The 23,257-nt window shown below is 43.3% G+C and overlaps 2 protein-coding genes across 5 annotated transcripts in view; one reads left to right on the top strand and one right to left on the bottom strand.

The window, feature by feature from the left end:
* Cep83 (centrosomal protein 83) overlaps positions 1-562 on the bottom strand; it is a 113,586-nt gene extending 113,024 nt beyond the window's left edge. For all 4 annotated transcript variants that reach the window (XM_076554652.1, XM_076554651.1, XM_076554653.1 and 1 more), the window contains exon 1: positions 428-562. The gene's annotated coding sequence lies outside the window, so the exon portion shown is untranslated. The remainder of the gene's footprint in view (positions 1-427) is intronic.
* LOC143269153 (uncharacterized) lies at positions 216-17,426 on the top strand. The gene is made up of 6 exons (XM_076553852.1): positions 216-241; positions 568-1,023; positions 1,182-1,206; positions 1,741-1,792; positions 10,694-10,806; positions 11,770-17,426. The coding sequence occupies exons 1-6, from the start codon at positions 216-218 to the stop codon at positions 11,884-11,886; spliced, it is 789 nt and encodes a 262-aa protein (XP_076409967.1). The 3' UTR covers positions 11,887-17,426.
* Positions 17,427-23,257: the final 5,831 nt, after the last annotated feature.

Genomic DNA, 23,257 nt, shown 5'->3' with positions numbered 1-23,257 from the left:
TCAAGCCCAAAACACACTTCACGTATTTCAGACCTGACCCCAGCAACATCCAAGGATCAAGCCCAGAACATACTTAAGCATATTTCAGACCTTACCTCAGCAAACATCACTGCCACAGCTGTCTTAAAGGACAAGGAAGATGACAGCCTAGCCTTTCCACCACGAATTAAACCGGGGAGGCGCTTCCTATGAAGCCAACTACCCGGCTGGCTACCATGCCGCAGTGCACCAAGGAGCTCCGGTAAGGAGTTTCACGTGCTTCCAAAAACTGCAATCAGAACTCATCTCACCGCCCGCCTTCCCGACACGCGCGCTTCCACTGCTTTACCAGGAAGCCAAACCGGGGTTCAAGGGCGGGAATGGAGGAGGAGGGTTGCAGGGTTCCAACCTGCATGCCTCCCCCCAAAAAAAGAGAGAGGTCACTTACCAAACTCATACACCGTCCTTGCAGCTCGCCCCCCCGGGGGACCCCGGCACAGCTCCGACCACCGCCACCCACTCCGCTCTGCTCGCCCAGGCATGGGGGCCGAGGGGGTCCGGTGCCCCCACGCTGGGGTGTCTGCCCAGCCGGCCACGCCTGGCGCGGTTTCGCGCCGCGCGCGGGCTGCAGAGGAGCCGGCGAGCCGGGCCGGGCGATCGGCGAGGGCGCCCAAGCCTGGGGAGAGCTGAGGAGGTAGCCCGGGAAACTCGAAGGGCCGAGAGGGCGGCGGCGGCGGCAAGCCCGGCTCCTCCTCCGCGGCCCGGCCTCCTCGGCAGACACGCCGCCCCCTCAGCCCCGCAGCCCCCGCCACTCGGCGCCGCCGAGCCCGACCGCGGTCCGGAGCTGGGCGCAGCGGCGCGCGGGCAGGAAGTCCCGCCCCCAGCCCCGCCCCCCGCGCGCGCCACGTCATCAGCGCCGCGCGCCGTCCCCGGCCGGAGCCGTTGGTGGGTGCAGGGACGCCGGCGACGGTTGCCAGGGCCGCGGAGGCTGCGGCGGCTGCTGCGGCTGCGGCTGCTGCTGCGGCGGCTGCTGCTGCTCCTGCGGTGGGCAAAGTGGCAACGCCGCTCTGGGGCGTCCCTGGGAGCCCGGGGCGACGGCAGGTCGCGCCCCGGACACTCGTGTCGTGGAGCCGGTCTCACCGGTGGGGTTGAGGGACTCTCTGCCCCGGTGCCGCTCTGGTCACATTTCCCTTTTTCTGCAGAGTCGCCTGCCACCAGGACAGTCAGGTCAGGATCTCCTGCCCCAGTGTCATCCTGGAGGCTCGCCCCCTCGGAGGGAGTCACAGCCAGCGTGAGCCCCTGGCCTTTCGGGCTGTGAGCTAAAGTTGACACGCGGTGCCAGCTTTGACAATACTAGTAACCCAAAGGCTGAGATGAGCGAGCTAGGCTGAATTTCAGCGTTTCAGGGTAGGCCGTGGGAGAAGAAGCAGGCGCGTCCTGCGTCGGGAGTGCATCGGGAAGCATAGCTTATGTGTGCTCAGTAACTGAACGGTCGCATTTTTTGTTGAAATGGAGGGGCATCCGAAGTAGACTGTTAGGGGGTGGGTTATCTCAAGGAGATACGTGGGAGACACATTCACGATCAGAACAGAGAAACCAGACACTGTGTGTGTGTGTGTGTGTGTGTGTGTGTGTGTGTGTGGTGTGTGACATTGACCGTAGCAATTTACCGAACACTGCTGTATCAAGTGCTGCAGCGTGTTTATAGAGTATCTTAACCCCGAGTTCTGAGGATTCAATTATGTTTTACGGTTTTCCCAGATCCTGAAGTCAACAGTAGTAACCAGTGAGAGCATCCGTGAAAGAATCACTGGTAAGTGAGGGAAAGATAACAGGAGAAAAGATTAGCAATTGAAGAAAAGCTTGATCTCTCACACCAGAGTAAATGCTTAGAGGAACACTTAAAAAAAAATGAAACCATTAAAAATAGGAGAAAATCTATGGTGCAGAGATAGCTCAGTGGTTTAGAGCGCTCTGTGCTTTTCCAACGGTTCCCAGAACCCAGGTCTTGCTGCTCACATCTGCCTGTAACTACAGCTCCAGGAGAATCTGACACCTTTGGCCTCTGTGAGCACCTGCACTCATGTGCACATACACACATAACTAAAAATATTTTTAAGTAGAAAATCAAAGGTGAATATATTGATAACCCTGAGGTTAATTAGAAAGGCTTTTTCCAAGTATGAAGTAAACTACAAGAAATAACAAAGACTGTAATAGACCCATAAAATTGAAAATAGCCATAGAAAAGTACATTTGTATCATTTGCAAGAAGAAAAATATTCCCAACATATAGCTCTTAGAAAATCAAGTATAAATAATACAAGTTGAGAGGTGTGTGCATACAATAGAATACTCTTGACCCATTAAAACATTCCATTACAGATGCCCATAGAATCTGGGATGTATTTGCCCAAGCATAAAATCAAAATACAGATCACAATGTACAGAATATGAATACATGTATGTTGATATATATGAGTACAAAAATCTAAAAGAATGTGAGAGTGATTTCTATCTTTTGGATGTTTTAATCCTGTTTGGGATTTTTAATTCATAAATGTATTGTTTTATGAAAGTGAAGTCATGTTTTATTTTTAATTAAAGATGTACCAGGGAAAGGAGAACCAGTTGACTGCAGGCCCTCACAATTATGTGACCTTGGGACCAGGTCTAGGATGGTTTTGTTTGTTTGGGGTTCGTTTGCCATAGATTTGATTAACTGACCTGTAGATCTGCAAGCTAACATACCACTTGCGTGTCTTGATTCTGACTTTTCTTCCTGGACTAACGCCTCCCGCTGTGTTCTCTGTGCCCCTCATAGTATTTGTCACACTGTCCTGGAATTCCCTCTACCACTGGATTCTTTTTGCTCCTCCTGAACATACATGCATCTTTCTGCTATATATTACACATTTTCTTATCTGTCATTTGCCTTTGTAGTTGTGAATTTGCACACTACTATAGTCCCAGTACTGATAGAATTATGTAGCTTTTAGAGGGATACCTGGATTACCTGTACTAGTAATAGATTTCCCAAGCTGCCCTGAGGCCGGGGATAGAGCTCGGTGACAGAACACTTGCTAGCCTGTGTGCGACCCGAGGGAAGGAAGGGGAAGGGACAAGATAGGAACTGACACAAAAGGAATAAAACATTGAAGTAACTCAGTCTTGAACAATTGATAACCAAAAACCTTCTGACAAAAGGAACTCCAGGCACATATAGCTGTACTAGTGAATTTCATCAAACATTTTAGGAAGAGTTCCAATCCTATCCTGTTTCAGAAAACAAAACAATGAGAAACACTCTCCAGTTTCATGAGTTCAGCATAATCTTAGTACCAAAATTGGTCAAGAACATTTATAATCACAGACCAATATTCTCCATAAATAGACTTTTTAATTCTCAAAATATTATCAAATTAAAATTTACAATATAGAAAATTAGATACCATGACCAAAGAGGATAAAATGTAATATGGGGCAGGGATTTATAATATCAATGGAACAAGAATAAAACAAAGCCATAGTCCCAATAGACACAGAAAAAAAAATATTTTACAAAAATCAAAACTCATTAACATTAGAAAGTCTCAGCAAGCTGAGAACAGAAGGGAACTTCCTCGAGTAGTTTGGTTATCATATTTTGAAAACATAATGGGGAAATAGAAAATCTGCTTCCACTAAAATCATGCATGGCATTAACACAAAAGTTTCTATATCAGATGAGGATGCACACACCTGTGCTATCAGCTACTTAGGAAAGCAAGGTACAGTGATGTACCTTCAGCCTGTGAGTTCATGGCCATAGCAAGATCCTATCTCAAAAAGAAAGAAAACAGAAAAAAATAATTTTTTACACTGTTAAAGACCTAGGAGACCTTAATCAATGCAATTAAGCAAAAAGAAAGTGTCTATAGATTAGAAACTCGGCTCTTGGTTTCAGGACTTGCTACAAAGCTATAAGAAGACAGTTCTGGGAAGATGGATCTATGGGTAAAATGCTTCTGTTGCACAGGCATGAAGACCTCAATTCAGATCCCTAACATCCATGTAAAAACGAGGCACAGCAGCACACATCTGTATCCCAAGGGTTTGCAGGCCAGCTAGTCTAGCTAAACAGCAGCCCCCAGCTTTAGTAAGAGACCCTCTTAAAAAATAAGATGGAAATTGATAGAGGAAAACACCTAACATAGACCTCTATTTTCCACACATGGGCACAGGCAGGCATACATTCACAAACATGCATGTACCACATGCACATACACAAAAGAGAGTACTGTCATAAACCTAAATTGTATACATAAGTGAGACATAATTGAGTTCAGAAATGTATACTTGTGAGTTGGTTTTCTGTAAAAGTGTTGATAATTCAATAGGAAACGGGATAAATGGACTGGGAAAACTAGACAGACAGACACATATGGAAGGAAGTTGGGAATCTACCTCACTCCAGTTACAAGTGTTTTCAGATGAACCAAGGACGGAGATGTAATACCTAAAACTATAAAACTCTTAGGGAAAAAAACATAACCAGAAATCTTCATGATCTTGAATCAGATAGCATTTTCTTGGATGTGACACAAAAGTACAAACCATGAAAGAAAAAAGTCACCTCATTAAAATCCAAACCTTTTGTGCTACAGAGAATAAGAAAATTAAGAGAGAGTTACATCAAAAACAAAACAGCCTACTCATAAACTTAACCAATGAGGTAAGAACTTCTAAAATAAAACTTTCAAATAGTGGACAAGTTGAAAACCCTAAAAGACCAAGTAAAAACCTATTTCATGGGTCATCAGAACTAATATTAGGAAAGTAGTCTACAGATTCAGTGAAATCAAAGAATGCAACCACATTCTTTGCAGAAATAGGGTTGGAAAAAAAATCCAAAACTTCATATGGTCATATGAAAGACCCCAGATAGTCAAAGCAATCCTGAAGGGGAAAAATACTAGAGAAAGAACAGTATCTGATTTCAAATCATATTACAGAGCCATAGGAACAAAAACAGTATAATACTGGCACACAAACACCCAACGTTGTCTTCTGGCCTCCACACACATGCATACATACATGTGTACCTGCACACTCATATCCACATGCATAAAAGACACTATCAATGATTAAAAATTGATTCATAGGTTAGGAGAAAAATATTTGTAAATCATGTATCTGATAAGATACCCAGATATGTAGAGCACTAAAACTCAAAAACAATGCAGTTAAAAGGCTGGAAGGCTGAAGAAATGGCTAAGTGCTCTTGTAGAGGACCAGTGTTCAGTTCCCGCCATCCACATCAGGCAGCTAACAACTGCCTGTAATTCCAACTCCAGAGAATCCTATGCCCTCTGGTAGCCGCCTCAGGTACCTGAGCAAACATAGACATACACACATACACAAAGACTTGAAAAATTGGAAAATAAAAATAAAAACTGAGGGTTGGAACTAGGGGTGTAGCCTATTTGGTGGAGTTTTGCCTAGCATGCATAAAGCCCTGGGTTGGATCCCCAGGACACCATAAACAGGTGTATCCCTGTAGTCCCAGCACAAAACAAAACAAAAAAAGCTGGAAGTGGTAATAGTGGGGGCAGGAATGTGAGCTTGAGGCCAGCCTGGGCTGCTTAATGAGACCCATTCTGAAAAAAAGGGGCAAGAGGGTCATAAAACACTCCAATAGGCATTCCCCTGGTGGTGGCCAATAAACACATGAAAAGTGAATCAAGTGTAGATCAAAATGAATTACCATTGCACACTCATTAGAATGACTACTATTAGCTCGGTGAGGATGGGGAGAAATTGAAACTCTTGCGAATTGTTGGTGGGGTTGTAAGAGCACACTGGAAAACAGGGTGACAGTTCCTCAAAACTTTAAAATGGAATTCTGAAGTAATCTAGTATTCCACTTCTAGTATATACCCAAAACAGTTGAAAGCAGAATCTCAAAGAGCCATTTTTGTAGCAAAATTATTCAAAACAGCTAAAACATGGAAACAATCACAATGTCTGTGCATGGATGAGTAAGTGAAACATGGTATATTCATACAATAAAATACTGTTTACTTTTATAAAGGACATTCTGATCTATGCTACAACATGGGTGGACGGAAGATGGTAGCTCTTCATACAATAAAATATAACCAGTCAGAACGGATAGAATGTTTCCACTTAAGAGTTACTTAGTTAAATCACAGAATAATAGTTGCCAACTCTGGGGAAGGTAGAAACCAGAAGTTACTGATTAATGAGTACAAAGTATCAGTTGTTCAGGATGGAAAAAAAAAGTTTTGGAGATGGGTTATAGTGCAACATTATGAATACATTCCACACTTCTGAATCACACATTTTAAAATGATGAAGGGGCCAAGCATAGTGAAACACTCCTGGAATCACAGAACCTAAGAGGTGGGAGCAGGAAGATTAGGAGTTCAGAATTGCCGGGCGGTGGTGGCGCACGCCTTTAATCCCAGCACTCGGGAGGCAGAGCCAGGTGGATCGCTGTGAGTTCGAGGCCAGCCTGGGCTACCAAGTGAGCTCCAGGAAAGGCACAAAACTACGCGGAGAAACCCTGTCTCGAAAAAACCAAAAAAAAAAAAAAAAAAGAGTTCAGAATCATCACATGCTACGTAGAAATTTTGAAAATAACCTGGACTATATGAGACCCTGTCTCAAAAAAATGAAAAATGAGTAAATAACCTAAAATTTTAAATGATTAAGGGATAAATTTTATATGAGTATCTTGAAAGAGAAGAATGTTCAATCTTTAGTCACAAGAAATGCAGATTTCAAGTATAGTAGATTCCATTTCACATACTGAGGAGCTAAAGTCAGTCTTGAGTAGCCCAAATGTCAGTGAAGATATAGAGCAGCTGGAACTCACACATAGCTGGTGTTAGCGAAACATACATTAGAAAACTGCTTCACAGTTTCTTTACACATCAATCTAGCCTGTGCATGAGCCATTAATCTCAGTTACTTGACTGAACTGAAATTCAAGTTCACAATAAAACTGCATGTTTAGGACAGCCTTGTTCACAATAACAAAAAGTAATCACTTAACTATCACAGGAACACAGTTAAAATATAAAAATTATACAGTCACACACTAGACTACAAGTCAGTAATAAAAGAACATACTTGTCTATACACCCAGTAACATGGATAAATCTCACAAATATTTGGTTCTATTCATATGGCATCCAAGAAAAAGAGAAGTTTTGTACATTTCAAGGTGACTTTAAGAGACAGCAACATGGTAGGAAAAGTGTCTAAAGGATCTTAATGATTAAGCAGTTCGATATTTTGTCTCAAGTGATAGTTATAACACACTTGTCAAAACTCACAAGCTGAATATCTAAGATAAGTACATTTTATTCTATACTAACTATGCCACAATAGCTTATATATTTAAAAGTATTATAGAAATTATACCTTTCAATTTGCTGAAATACTAATGACTGCTAAGAAGGCTACTCCCTTCCTGATATCAAGATACCCGAGTAATTTGACTAGTCATTAGGAAAATGCTCAGTGTTCCCACTCTCAGAGGAAAGTGGAGCATAAATCAGCCCTCGGGACCAATAGGTTGATGTTCATGGATGCTGTGAGATGGAAAATCGCCATTTGGAAAGACTGCGTCTCTTTGAAAGGAGGAAGGAGAGGAAGAAGAGGGAAGTAGAAGGCGAGCAAGATGGCGTCAGCTGTAAACGCACTTGCCACACAAGCCCTGAGTCTGAGCCCTAGCACCCACCTGAAAGTGGAAGGAGAGGACAGACTCCACAGTTGGCCTCTGACCTTTGCATGTGTGCCATGCGTGCACATCATGTTCTTGCATGTGCACGCGCGCACACACACACACACACACACACACACACACACACACACACACTGTTGAATTTTAAAAGGGGAGTAGGAGAATGGACAGACAGAGAGAGGTAGGTACAAATGAAGTATAATGGCACAGACAAATGTATGAAAATGCTGTAGTGAAACCCATTTATATGGGCTAACTGAATTTAAATTGAACCTATTTGTATACCTTTTCATTAAAAAAAAAACACTACACGGGTGAACATGATAAGCACAGTCATACCAACCACTGATCTTTTGATACTGAAAAATAATCATGGTCAGGTGTGGTGGAACATGTCTTTAATCCCAGCCATAGGAGACAGAGACAGGCTGAGTTAAAGGCCCTGAGTATGAGGCCAGCCTACTCTACAGAGCAAGTTCCAGTATGTCCAGAGCTACATAGAGTATCCCTGAATCTAAAAACTAGAAAAAAATTATGAACTGTACTGAATACATCCAAAATGTTTGTCATTCCTTAATTACTTAGTACTTATATTGTAGTAGGCATTATATGTGTGTCAGCTTATAATAAAAACTTGAGCCGGGCGGTGGTGGCGCACGCCTTTAATCCCAGCACTCGGGAGGCAGAGGCAGGCGGATCTCTGTGAGTTCGAGGCCAGCATGGTCTACCAAGTGAGTTCCAGGAGAGGCGCAAAGCTACACAAGAGAAACCCTGTCTCGAAAAACCAAAAAAAAAAAAAACTTGAGGTGATCAATTTAGAAAAGAGTTTATTGTGGCTTCCAGTTTGGGGGATTGTCGTGCATAATCACTTGGCCTGCTGTTTTAGGGCTGCTAGTGAGGCAACACACCACAGCAAGGAACTCATCATTCATTGGTTCTCAACCTGTGGTGTAGCTGGAGTTTTCTCCAGTCCTGCCTGGCCCACAGTCAGGACAAATCTCTCTCACCCACCAGTTCTGCAGCCACTCAGACCCAACCAAGTAAACACAGAGACTTATATTACTTATAAACTGTATGCCCGTGGCAGGCTTCTTGCTAACTGTTCTTATATCTTAAATTAACTCATTTCTATTAATCTATAAGTTGCCATGTAGCTTGTGGCTTACCGGTATCTTAACATCTGCTTCTTATCATGGCAGCTGGCAGCATCTCTCTGCCTCAGCCTTCTACTTTCCAGAATTCTCCTCTCTCCTTGTCCCACCTATACTTTCTATATGGCTACTGGCCAATCAGCTTTATTATTCCATCGATTATCCACAGCACTGTAGGTTGCGACCCTTTTGGAATTCAAACAACCCTTTCACGGGGCCACCTAAGACCTTTGGAAAACACAGATATTTACATTATGGTTGATAACAGTAGCAAAATGACAGTTATGAAGTAGCAACGGAAATAACTTTAGGTTGGGGGTCGCCACATCGTGAGGGGCTGTAGTAAAGGGTTGTGAGGCGTGAGGAAGGTTAGAGGCACTGACAAAGTTGAACAGAACTGCTCAAGTTCATGGGTGAGAAGTGAGAGACATAAGAAGTGGTGTCTGGAGTTCCGCTGTCCCCTTCTGGACACGCTCCCCACAATAAAGACCTCCCAGCAGACCCCACCCTGGAAAGGCACTACTATCTCCTCAGGGCACCACACTGGGAAGCCACTGTTTCCCAAATGAAAGATCCAAACTATAACAATAAATAGTATAGGTTTAGAGACAGGGGGTAGTGGTGCACACCTTCAATCCCAGCACTTGGGGGGCAGACAGATTTCTGAGTTCGAGGCCAGCTTGATCTACAGCGCAAGTTCTAGAACAGCCAGGGCTACACAGAGAAACCCTGTCTCAAAAAGCCAAAGATTATATACATATGTATATATATGCACACACACATATATGGCCTAATTTTAAAGGATACAGAAGAATATACATATGTTATAGACAAATACATTTTATAAAAAGTACTTGAGCATCTGTAAGTTTTCTTATCCATAGAGCATCTGGGAACCAATCCCAGATGGACAACACTAAACATTGAGGAATATATTCAAACTGCAGGGAAAAAAGTGCCCAAACAATAATAAATGAGCTAGTCTACTATGGCAGATCAATGGGAATAAATGCTATAAAACGTTTTTATATTTTTGTATTATCAATCAAAGTTCACATTACTAATTCATGAAATAATGGGACTTGAGAAACCTAATAAGGAAATCTTTTTTACGTTTAAATTTTAAATAAGAAAAAGTAAGGACATTTGGAGTAGTTGAGCAAACCACAGAATGGTGTGGGATATAAGAATTCTTTCAACAGAGAGCAGGCATCACAATGTTACTTTTCACATTTAATAATTTGTTGCCAGGAACAGAAATAATCTGTGAGGAATAGCTTGTACTGTGGAATGTCGAGGGGGAAAAGTTCTGTTTTCTGTAGCTCAGTGGAAAATGAGAGGATGTTTGTCTTAAAGTCTACACACATTTTCCCTTCATCTGTTAGCTCCTCTTTCCCTCATTCTCTTTAATAATTATGCTTTCCCTCAGGTTCTCATTCATCATCTCTCCTTTTTCCCTTTTTCTCCTCTAGACCAGATTTCTCTGTTTTCATAATTAATGCTTGGAGGCATTTTTACCCCTGACACACATCCCTGTTTTACACACCACGTGACCATGAAAACCTAAAACAAAAATAGACTGTTTCTGTACTGTGGCTCCTTGGAGGACCAAAAACTGTGGTAATATCTAAAGGGCTTGTCCCAAACCCAGTTTTTGTCCCTTTGAAGAGTAATGTCCTCCGTGAAGAGACATACTCCAAATAATGAGTTCTTTGAAAGAGTAGATAGAGTTGTGTTTACCATGATTTAAAAAATCACTTTTATATACCTATCAAACAACTGTAAGCCAAAGTTCTTTGCTCTTTTGTAGATGATGCTATCTACTATTGGTTATTTCACAGCACCTCCATTTTCATAGAGCATCTTCCTGAGACTAAACTTGGAAAGCACCGCGACCACAAAACATTATGCAGAGTTCAAAGGGTAAGCTATTTATATAAATGTCTCCATCCACTATATACTGATTTTTTCCTACTTTACCATGGAGATGATTGCTTTCTGACTTTTTTCTCTAAATTCTGAAGCTGTACAGTCTCTTTGATACTTACAACCTATTATATAAAGTTGTTCATTTCAATTGAGGATCAAGAATTAGGCTAGAAGAGACTAGAAATAGAATAAAAAAAGAACTGAGAGAATAAAAAACAAGGATGTGATCAAGCTTCTCTCATTTTTTAATCTATAAGATTTCTTCCAACTCTAAAATTTTATAATCTTAATAATCACACTCTGAGTTGTTCTCAAAAGAAGTGTTTTATAAATTAGGTGTTGCTTCAAGATTGGGGACTGATGCTATAGCATTTTAGGAGACTCCAGGAATACCAGACATCCTGCAGTACAGAACTGAGTCTGAGTTCTGAGAGAAGTAGCAAGATAGAATTAGGCATGCACAGTATTGGTTAAAGGAAATGGGGTTTAAAATACAAGGGAGAAAGAAGTCGACCAGGAGAGCCTTCAGACTGGTGTAGACTCTACAATACAGCTCCAAGAAAGCCTTGGCCATGTCAATAAGGAGAGTCCAAAGTGCAGGAATATAACTTAAGAGGTCCCAGTTTTGAACAGACAGTGCTATGCTCAGCCATTAGTGGGGAGCAATCCAGGAAGTTTATAGCTTGTAGCTTAAAGGCTGCGATGAATCCCCAAGATAGACCACTTGGAAGACTGTTAGCTAATTATTTGCGCTCTCTCTCTCTCTCTCTCTCTCTCTCTCTCTCTCTCTCTCTCTCTCTCTCTCTCTCCTCTCTCTCTCTCTCTCTCTCTCTCTCTCTCACACACACACACACACACACACACACACACACACACAAATAAGGCAAAAATAATTTGTATATGCCAAGATGACTGTTTTGATGTTTTCCTCTTTTCTCTTTTTTTCCTCTCAACCAGGATGCTGGATACAGAATAAGCAATTTGGGGAGATTAAAATTCAGGAGTTCAGTTCCAGCCTGGCAAACCAGACGAGGGAACTTTCCACCCTGCACCAGTGTTCGCATTTCTGATTGAGTTACAAGATTTTTCTTCTTTTGACCTCAGAAGGCACTTGGAAACTTTGGGGGAAATTTCACCGCATCTTTTAAGTTTTGCTCTGATTAGCAGAAGAGATACATTAGAACTTAGAGAAGTATCTCAGCCTCCAGTATGAGTAACCTTGCCATAAACCCACCCTAAGGTTTCCTGTCCAGGCTTTGGGGGTCACACTTCATTGTCAGTGTGATTCATGTCCACAGTTTTACCATCACAGCTAGCCATATTTTTAGTGGATAGTCTTGAACTTTTTTGCTGAGGGTGTGTGGGGGTGGGGGTGGGGGGGTTGGTTGGTTGGTTGGGTTTTTTGTTTTGTTTTGTTGCAGAGAGCTTTTCATATTTTTCTGTTAGGAAATTCTACATTACCATTAAGAAATGTTTCCTTAGCTTAGTGTTGCAGAGCAGCTGCTTCTCAGCGATGCCAGCTTTGATGGCAGTTTTGGTATTTTTATTGTGTGTCTTGATCTTTGCACACGAACCATGCCATTATTAGTTTCTACTAGAGATAGTTCTGCGTCTGGTATGTGCCAGCTTTGATGGCAGTTTTGGTATTTTTATTGTGTGTCTTGATCTTTGCACACGAACCATGCCATTATTAGTTTCTACTAGAGATAGTTCTGCGTCTGGTATGTGCCAGCTTTGATGGCAGTTTTGGTATTTTTATTGTGTGTCTTGATCTTTGCACACGAACCATGCCATTATTAGTTTCTACTAGAGATAGTTCTGCGTGTGGTATGTGTGCCTGCTCATGTGTGCATAGCTGCACATATGTGCACATGGGTGTAGAGGACAGCAATTGACTCTGGACATTTTCATTCATCAGTTTTCCAGCTTACGTTTTAGAACAAAGCCCCTCCCTGAACCTGTAATTCATCAGTTCAGATAGGCTGGCTGGCCAGGGAGTTCAGGGATCTGCCTGTCTCTGCCCTCTCAGTCCTGGCCTGTCGTCATCAGAGAAGCACTTTAGGCTGAGCCCTCTACCACCCTGCTGGAAACAGTTTATCCAGAGCTCTTAGTTGGATCTTTCATCTTCGTCATCTACTTTATCTTCTTCAGAAGTATCATTTCCTGACCTTTGTTACTTCACAAGCTTTTGTAGCTGTGTTTCTTGTCTTCTTCATGGTTTTATCCAGCCCTACTCTTCCTTTTTGTCATCCGAGCAGGAGTTCGCTTAAACCACCGTCTTTTTCAGAAGCGGCTCCCCCATGATCCCCATGGGCCTATCCTCTTGAGAACGCACTTTCTTAAGGCAAACTACAGTTCCTGTCACTCAGGGAGCTTCTGGCTGCAAGCGCTGCCCATCATTCTACTCCACTGTCTGTCAGAATCTATTTTCCTCCGCTTGTTTCTCTAGTAAGCCTAAGGGCTTACCATGTAGGACCCAGATCCTCCTTCCTTATGAAAAGTCTATATTGGTGATCATTTACATCTCACTCTACAGTTTATGAACGTGTACTCCCAGGCACAATTTGGAATCAAAATATTCCAAAGTTAATCACCCATGTGTTTTTCTCTGCCTAGAAGCCTGTTGATTTCCTATTGATCTAGCTCAGTTACCACTGCCAAGATGGGAAATCCTTGACTGCTCAAAGCTGGACCCAGAGTTCAAAATGCCCAAACAGTAGCCATAACTTAAGAGTCAAATGGGATTCTTATTGTCCCTGGCAGAAGTGCATCCCATTTGGAAGCCAGGACTTTCATACCTCCAAAGTGTAGAGTTGTGGGAACAGGAAATAGTGTCCTCTAACAAGTCAGTAGAACCGATGTTCAGCGGGGTCACTTCTGATTCCTCTGCTTGGTTCTTGCAACTATGTGTTTTTCTTCTTAGTAGGGGCAATGCCTTTAGAGGTCTCCGAGTTAGTGAATGTACTGTTCTGGAAGGATGGCACTTAATCCTTATGGAATCCTGCTTCTGAACTGGCACTTCAGCTAAACCATTATTACATTGAAAACAAATGTTAGGATTAAGATGAATTTTAGGGTTAAATGCAAGGTCAGGAACACTGAGGAAGGTAAATAAGAGGGCTTGTAGCTGGGTATGAAATAGCCAAGCTGACCAGATAAGAGAACTTTGGGAAAAACAAAACCTGTCTCTAGATGCTTCAGCTGGCCCCAGAAGCCCCGTCCTCCACCCTTGCAGGAACGTGTGCAAGGCCCTTTCCTTAGCAAACAGCCAAAACTTACAGGGAGTTACCCCTTCACAGAGTCGTGCGTCTAATTGTAACAGACTGAATTGTGGGTAATGGCTTCTAAGAAAGCTTCCACCTATTTTGGGAAGGGGGGAGACCTTCCCAGACTACCCAGGAATAGACAAGGGAAGGAAAGCTGGCGGACGAAGGCCACACGGCTCTGCCACACGGCACTGCCACGCGGCTCAGCCCGCCCCGCGCTCTGTGCCTTCTCACCTGCTGAAGTAGCCTTGACCACTTGTTAGCTCCGCCTGGGCCCCTGTGTGACCCTCTTCCCTTGAGCACAAGAACTGAAGCTGCTGCTGCACTTGAAATTGGAGGGAGTGTGGGAGGAGACGTCTCTCCTCGTCCCTAACACCTTCACTAGGCTGCCTGGTGTTCTATCAGGCTGGATGACCCTGCTGATCCCCCAGTCAGGAGTCCACATATTATCTTTTTCCTGGGAAGTGCGTCCCCTGTTTGGATGTGCCATTGAATCGGAGCCCAAGCCTGTGGATCAGGCCTTCTTTAAGGCCCTAGGTGTTAATTATAGAGGTTAAGGCCCTGCAAGGCAAAACAGCAAATCCACACCCAGAATTAGTTTATCCCTGTCAAAATGGACCACTAGCCACTCCAAAACGGGAAGAGTCTGTGTGATTGACCTGCTAGCAGGTGTCCGGTTTGTCAAGTAATAATGCCATATTGGGCACACCATGGAGGTCCTGTTGCTAGTACGTTCTTCAGAAACAGATGTAGGGATGCGTTGGCTTTTGTAACTGGGAATTTATGTTGTGGCTCGTGTGTAGCTCACATGACTGCACACATATCATTATAGTGACAGTTCTAGAGTAGGCCATGACAAAGGCTTGCTTAATACCAACGGACAGACTCCTTTTTTCTGTTCCTCTTTCACGATGAATGTTCTAGTCAGAATGAACATGTCAATAGCCACTAAGCAAGACAGGCCCCTTGAGGGACAAAATCCTATGTGTTAATGCACCTTTGGGGTATCCTTGCCTTACTTGCAGCTACAAGTTTTGGTGTAAGAGCATTCCTTGAGGCATGTCTGTTGATTAGTTTGAGCTCAGCATGCTCCAGAACGTGTCTACATTATGAAATTATGTAGACCTTTAACTGAGCTTGCTCAGACATGGACTCCTTTTTCGTTCTTAATAATACAAAAATAATATCGCTATGTAAGAAAATGTGGCCAGCAAATAGTTGATGTTTATAAAAAGAGGGGAAGCTGCCTGGAAATGAAACAGGCCTCCTGAGTTTTGCCGGAGGACTGACTGAGAAGGTTGCCGTCAACACAGGAGGCATGTAAACTGTTGCTGGGCATCCTGGCCTTGGCCTCTTGTAAGGTCAAGCAATTAGGCTCCTGAAAAATGGCAATACATTTGGAATCGTGTGAGTGGTAAAGTTGCAGGCATGCCCTGTTGTATTATAACAAAATAACAACCCTGCCTGAATCCCTTTTGTATTGACCCAGCTTCAGTCTTCAGCCTCTGTCAGACTGATCGGGATTCGACGGTCTGTCGAGGAAATCTCCCATGTTGTCCTTCAGTGGGGAGCGAGGTGGTTCCGAAGTACGCCCGGTCTGGGCTGACTCCTGGCTGAGTTGCTGAGTCTGTAAGATCTTGGGTGAGAACTTGGGTTTAGATCTTTCCTGGGGCAAGTGCCCTTTATCTTCATCACTTTCAGATCCGGCATCCAAAATCTGAAAGAAGGAACGTGGCGTGGGCGTCTCGTCCTGACCTGACAACTCACTTTGATCATTGTCATCCATCTCTTGATCCTCGACATCCTCAAAAATCTCATTCTGTAATCCCTCCTTTGAGGCTGAACGGTGGTCGGAGCAACCCAAGGGGCTTGAAGGGGTGCTGAGGCTGCAAGACTCCCTGGGCTCAACAGGACCCTTTGATTATTGTTGCTTTTAGCTGAGGCTAATTGTTGAAGCTTCTCACGTTTTGTGGCGAGAATGATTTCAGCTTGTTGGTTTCCAATTTCATGTTTCTTCTTGTGAAAATCAAGCAAAATCTGGGCTTCAGCGTGGTCTAAACCTAACTGATAGATTTCTTGCTCCTCAACGTGCTCTTGCAATCTGCATCAGCTCCACTAGCTACTTGTAGTAGTTGATGGTACTGCTCACCCACTGGGATGCCTGCCAAGGAGCCACCGGGCGCTGTTGCTACTCCCAGGGCAACTGCAGACAACTGCAGAAATAATCCTTCTTCTAAGTTATTTACCCCTGACAAGTTCATTCTCCGAGCAAATGGTGCATATTCGTGGTGGCGAGCCAAACCTTTCAGAGCAAGCCTAAAGCTCTCAGCCTCATCTCACACTTTTACAGTCTGAACTAGAGGGTGAAGTACGATGCGATCCTCTTCCTTACTGAGGATATGGTCTAAAACATTTTTAACAATCAGGAGCCCAGAGAATCTTGCCTGAGAAACAGTGTTTGTTATAATAATGTCATCGGCATCGTGCCCAGCCTCTAAACTGATCCCTCGATGAATAAATAGAAATGTAAATGTAAAACTCACTCTCACGATCCCAAAAACAGTTATCATACATCCTGGAGTCTGCCAGCTCTGTGGGTATTATGTGAGCCCTTGCTCTGCATGGATCACAATTTGCCTCTGCACTTTCTCAAGGCAGGCCCTGTCCCTGACCACAAGTTTGGGAAGGCAAAGACTGCAAAAGGAAAGATATTGCCCAACTCCTCAAAGCTCTCCAAGATTATTCATCAGTGCTGCTAAAGCTTACCTTGTCCCTCGGCTGGGGCCTGTTAATGCGAAGAACTCACTGAGATTACTATCTTTATTATCCAACACCTGCAGCGTTAGCCCATGAGCCTCCAAGTATCAGTGGGCTGCACTTGTCTCGAATGCCTTCTGCTTTCCCTCAGAAGTGTGTCGGATATGTAGTGTCATAAGACAACTCTCCAGCAAGTCTAGATCTCTCCCCACCTCTATGGCATGGATGATTTGCGAGCAAAGTTTGCTCGGTTCCGGGACACCCAGCGAGTATATTTCTCTATTCCAAACGCGACAGGTTGGGTGCCATAGTTCAAAATTCCATGCAATTCCACATCATTTGGAAGGTTAGAGCACCACCGAGAGGGCTGTTGGCTGAAACTTTGGCATTTCGGATGGGTAATGGCTAGGCTGGGTGGGCAGCAAAGGGTATTGCTAAGACAAGTTGATGCCAAAGTCAATGTCAGTGTTTATGCTCAATGAAGGATTTAATTTTCCTCCAGAAATGTACTCCTTAACTGAGCATGCTTAGTATTGGACCACCCCTTACATGAATATGTATAGGCTCTCTGAATAAAATTCCCATGCTGTCTTTGTTGGAAGTGTTTTATTTGGAAAGAACACCTGTGCTCCCTCTTGTCTATTGCAAGTAATCTTTCTCCATTCCTTCTATATACTGACTGCTGATTTTGGCTTATGCTCAACAATATGTGAACCCATTATATTTGACTACAATATAATAAAAACTTTCACCCCTGTATTTTCTCTCCTATTTCCATTCCTATACCTCTTTTCCTCACTTCATTGTCTCTGACCTTCCAGTCCTCTCTTTTGGGATGCTGTACCTCTGGCCATACATGTTCCATTGCCATTGGCCAGGAATCTTGGACAATGAACAGTTCTTGGGTGAAAGCTTTGCTCTTTCAGAAGATATTCCCTCTTACTGTTCTTTAGGGTCACCCTTGACCGTAGCTCCCTTTTCTATACCAAGCCAGCTTATTGAAGCCTGAGCACAGCCTCTCTTAGCCAGGACAGTTTGAGGAAGGTGTGCTGGTAAACACAGTACATGGTAAAAAGGTACACGATCTGGGGCACAAGATCATGCAGGTGAGTCATGCTTGATGGTACATTTCCGTACTACCATGAACTGCTGCTGTGCCCATCTACCTTATGACTTAGTTCATAATGAATACATATAATAACTTGAGCCCCATGGTCAAGGTTTTTTTTTGTTTGTTTGTTTTGGTTTGTTTTTGTTTTTTGTCTTTGCCAGAGTCTGGTACCATACCAAGAATGATTTTTGAAAGGAATAAAATCCTCTGTTAGAGATGGGGTTGCCTTGCTCTAAATCCTGGGAGGTAGGTATTGTGATCTCCCACGTATATGAAAATCCACCCTGACTGTTCCAAAGCCCTTTGTTGCTCTGGGGTGTGCTCTAAATAAGCAGCAATATTCTCATGCGGCTTTGTCATTTCCAGATCCCACTATTACGTACGAGGCATAGTAAACTGTGTTTTGCTCTGGAGGGAATGTCTCCACCTACCACTGACTATTGGAACTCTACAAGCTTTTCATGTTAAATTGTTGGATTTTCTTAGGGTTTATCTTATACCTTCTGAATACATGTGTCATACCAAGGCTTCTGCCATATAAGTGACCTCTTGTCATCCTCAATCATTACATTAGCGGGACAATGTATTAGTGTGATGTCCAGACCTCTGCAGACTATACTGTAATTGAGGTTACAGAGTTAATACAGTCCTTGAAAAAAGCTAGAAATACTGTCTTTACAAGATTATGAACTTCCTGTCCTTGATTCTGATTTAAATATGAAAGAATGCTTTCACCAAATCATTGTTCATAAATCATGTGCCTGAAGCACTATTCTGTCTTAGCAATTCCAGCGTGTTCAGCATAGTTCCAGTTGGGTTTAATGTTTGGTTAAGCTTGCTGCCATAATCTGCATGCAGTCTGTATGCTAGAGTGGTACTAATCACTTTCACTTCCCCTGCGGTATTCTTTATTTCCCCTCTTAGCTTGGGTAGAAGACCATTTTGAGGCTCTTAGTTAAACTTTCTCACTGTATATATAGCTCTATATAATAGTCCAAGTACCTAATACTTCAATTGCCAATGATGTCTATCTAAACATAATGAAAGACTCAGGACCAGGGAAATAGATTTTTCAGCCAGGTTTCTATTGCTGTGAAGAGACATCATGACCATGGCAACACTTAATAAAGGAAAACATTTAATTGGGTGGCTTACAGTTTCAGAGGTTCAGTCCATTATCATCCTGTAGGGACATGGCAGCGTGCAGGCAGACATGGTGCTGGAGAAGGAGCTGAGAGCAAAGAAGGAGCTACATCTTGACCTTCAGGTGACAGAAACTGAATTGAGACACTGGGCTTGGCTTGAGCATATATGAGAACTCAAAGCCCACCTCCATAGTGATGCACTTCTTCCAACAAGGCCACACCTACTCCAACAAAGTCATTCCTCCTAATAGTACCACTCTCTATGATCTTCTGGGGGCCAATTACAATCAGACTTCCACAGCCTGTATTCCTTTCTCTCATAAGCTGTAACTAATAGTAAGCTGACACAATCTTTTGAGTATCCAGGTATCAAAAATAATGAGACCGTGGGCCTTGGATTCCTGGGTTGGCCCATTCCCACAGTATCCTGTAGAGATACTCAAGACCTTTTGTGAAAAGATTTTTATGGAATGACTGGAGGAGAATCATCACAATACACACTTATCACCACGGGCTGATTAGAAAGTCCCTACAGGACAATCGTGCCATCAAACCCTTGAAACTACCAATCACCATTAACAGCAAGAAACAACAAAATGGCTCACACACACAGACGAGATGAGAGGCCATAGGCCTCTCTGAGAAACACTTGCTTCCTCCCCAGCAAACCCGTCCATCAAGGCTTTCGATCTTCCAGTCACATTACAATCATTGCAGTCAAATGGTCCAGTTCCTCAAAAACATCAACAGCAAATTCATTTTAAAGTAGTCACTGTAGCCAGCCTGGGCTACCAAGTGAGCTCCAGAAAAGGCGCAAAGCTACGCAGAGAAACCCTATCTCGAAAAACCAAAAAAAAAAAAAAAAAAAAAAATAGTCACTGTATATTAAAACGAAACTTATCAAGCACAACCTGATAGTGTGAAGGCAATACAGATGCCATCTTAGGGTAAAGCCACCATCTCAGACCACCTGCTACACTCAGTCCCAGGAAGGATCTCAGGAATGTGCCACAACAACTCGAACAGATATAGGGCAGTATGCTCCCATAGATATTCTGTCTGCAGTTTATGGCCCTTGAAGCTACTTAGATATTCCTGCTGAGCAGTCCAGATAACTCTGCTGAGTAGTCCAGACAGTTCCGCTGAGCAAGTTGTGGTTCCCTGCCAAAAGTCTAGCCCAATGGTTTCAAATGTGGTTTCGCGCCAAAAGTCTAGACCAATAGTTTAAAAAAAAAAAACCACCTTACACTGTATCCCTTCTACCAATCCCAAGTTGCCAAAGCATGTAATTCCCTATAAAAACCCTCTATTCCTGGCCCTACTGCCACCACATTTCCCTCCATCTGCCTGGTGGTGGCCCAGGTTCGAACCTGACAATAAAAGGACCCTTATGTGCTTGCATCAGAAACTGGCTCCTTGGTGGTCTCTGGGGGTTTTGAGAAATGGGTACAACAATAGCTTACATATAACCCCAGAACTCAGGAGGCTGAGGCAGGATCTCAAGTATGAGGGCAGCCTGGGTTCATAGTCGGCTCTCTCTCTCTCTCTTTCTCTTCTCTCTCTCTCTCTCTCTCTCTCTCTCTCTCTCTCTCTCTCTCTCTCTCATTTTCTGAGACAGGGTTTCTCTGTATAACAGCCATGGCTATCCTGAAACTAGCTCTGTAGACCAGGCTGGCCTCTAACAGATTCACCTGTCTGCCACCACTGCCCAGCTTAGTCTGTTCTCAAAATAAGAAAAATCAACCTAGCCGGGCGGTGGTGGCACACACCTTTAATCCCAGCACTTGGGAGGCAGAGGCAGGCGGATCTCTGTGAGTTTGAGGCCAGCCTGGACTACAAAGTGAGTTCCAGGAAAGGTGCAAAACTACACAGAGAAACCCTGTCTTGAAAAAACAAACAAAAAAAAGAAAGAAAAAGAAGAAAAGAAAAAGAAAAATCAACCCAATGCAATATGCAGACCCTATTTAAACTGAATCAAACTATTTTAAAAATTACAAATAATAGCATGTGTGAGACCATGGATTTGATCTGCAATGCTAAAAATACGTAAGAAAGAAATAAGCTTGATATTTGATATAAGGCATTATAAACTCTCCTCACAGGACATTGTGGTATGTGGTTATATTTTTTAAATAAAGAGATATATCTAGATGCCATTTGATATTTGCCTCAAAAATAATCTGGGATGGAGATGTTATTTAGGTACCAGTGGTTCTGAGATCTACAAATCAGAAGATTAAAACACATTCTGTTTCAAGATCTGGGATGAGGCTATGAACTTACATTTCTAGTAGCCATGCTGATGTTGGTATCTCCCACGCCTTAGCATCTTCAACACAATCCAGGCTTCTCTCTCATCACTACAAGCAATGGCTTCTCAGGGCCTCCACCCAGGGCCTCCCCTGCCACATGCCTGGCCGCATTTAGCTCACCGCAGGGTCCCTCAGAGACTGTGACTAAACTGAAGAGTTGTAGAGTGAACCGTGATTCTGCACCAAAGACACAAGCCCACAGCTAAAAGTCAGGAGCACTGCTTTGCATTCTTAGAATCCATCCCCTAGTGGTTCTCAAGCTTCCTCACGCTGCCACCCTCTAATGCAGTTAGTTCCTCATAAGATGGTGACCCCAACCAAAAAAAAAATCATTTCATTGCTACTTTATAACTGTCATTTTCACTACTGTTATGAATTGTAATGTAAATATCTGATAGGCAAAATATCTGTTGTACAACCCCTATGAAAGGGTCATCTGACCCTCAAATGGGTCGTGACCCACAGGTTGAGAAGCATTGACCTAGAGTCTGATACGGCATCAGTGACCTCACCCTGAACTTCCTGGAGTGGGACACAATAGTTTACACCCTTAGACGCTCCTGGCTGGTGCTAATGCTTTGTAAGAGCAGACACCACCTCTGCTGTACACACGCAGCAAGTGTGGTGGTTGACTAAAGGAAACGCCTTTGTGTTCTTGAATTCTTGAAAGGGTGCTGACAGTTCGGGGCCAGCCTGGGCTACCAAGTGAGTTCCAGGAAAGGCGCAAAGCTACACAGAGAAACCCTGTCTCGAAAAACCAAAAAAAAAAAAAAAGAGAGAGAGAAAGAAAGAAGGAAAGAGAGAGGGGGGAGAGAGAGAAAGAAAGAAAAAGAAAGGAAGGAAGGGAGGAAGGGAGAGAGAGAGAGAGAGAGAGAGAGAGAGAGAGAGAGAGAGAGAGAGAGAGAGAGAGAGAGAGCTGACAAAAAGTGGTTATTTGGCCAGGTACTGGTGGCACACACCCCTAATCCCAGCACCCAGGAGGCAGAGGCAGGTGGATTTCTGTGAGTTCATGACCAGCCTGGTCTACAGGGTGAGTTTCAAAGTTCTAGGCTCCAAAGCTGCACAGAGAAACGCTGTCTCAAAAAACAAACAAACAAACAAACAAACAAACACAGTGGTTATTTGGTCTTGGGCATTTGGTTACTATTTCCTGGAAAACAATCACTTCAATGAAAACAACTGGTCTTTATTCCCAATGACAAAATTTGAGCTCTAAGATGGAAACTAGAATTTTTGAGAAACTTTTATCAACCACCATGAGCTTAACTACATGCCCATATTTAAAGTTTTTTGTAGTAAAATAAGTAATGATATTTATGGATGTAACTGTTAGATTGTTTATTTTGTGGTGCTTGGATGGAACTCAGAGTCTTATGTATCTGAGGCCAGCATTCTACCTCAGAGCTACATACCAAATCTTCTGGTGTGCACTTTCTGATGCAATGAAATATGTCAGCTTTTCGAGGATCTGCAAACAATACATAAGGTTATGGAGTCATGCAGGAATGACAGCTATTCAAAGGGCAAGCTACATGAACTGATGTTAATGTAACAGTATGGTGCAGTTTCCTATTCCACGCTGTGACAAAGCTCTCTTTTAAACTGCCACTAGAAAGTGTAGTAGGAAGAAGACTCTCCACTTACCTAAGAAGACTTTGTTGCTAAAATTCCTTCCCACCTGAAGATATAAGCAACATCTATCCCTTATAAGGTCCCAATGACAAACCGAGCCATGATTCTGCTGAAGTTCACTCTGGGGAACCAATCACTTTGGGGCTTCCTTACAGAGTATAGATGAGGAGTTACTTACAAGGGCACATATGTTCCTCTCCCCACAACAGGCCACACCTCTAG

The sequence above is a fragment of the Peromyscus maniculatus genome, chromosome 18 (genome assembly GCF_049852395.1).
Source record: "Peromyscus maniculatus bairdii isolate BWxNUB_F1_BW_parent chromosome 18, HU_Pman_BW_mat_3.1, whole genome shotgun sequence".
Lineage (NCBI taxonomy): Eukaryota > Metazoa > Chordata > Mammalia > Rodentia > Cricetidae > Peromyscus > Peromyscus maniculatus.
This window is presented reverse-complemented; position numbering and strand designations above follow the sequence as displayed.

Excerpts from the sequence above, each read along its gene's own strand:
- LOC143269153 (XM_076553852.1), top strand. The coding sequence starts at position 216 with ATGCCGCAGTGCACCAAGGAGCTCCG. Across the intron at positions 242-567 it reads CAGTGCACCAAGGAGCTCCG|CCGGCCACGCCTGGCGCGGT; the intron begins GTAAGGAGTTTC and ends GTGTCTGCCCAG. Across the intron at positions 1,024-1,181 it reads CGGCTGCTGCTGCTCCTGCG|AGTCGCCTGCCACCAGGACA; the intron begins GTGGGCAAAGTG and ends CTTTTTCTGCAG.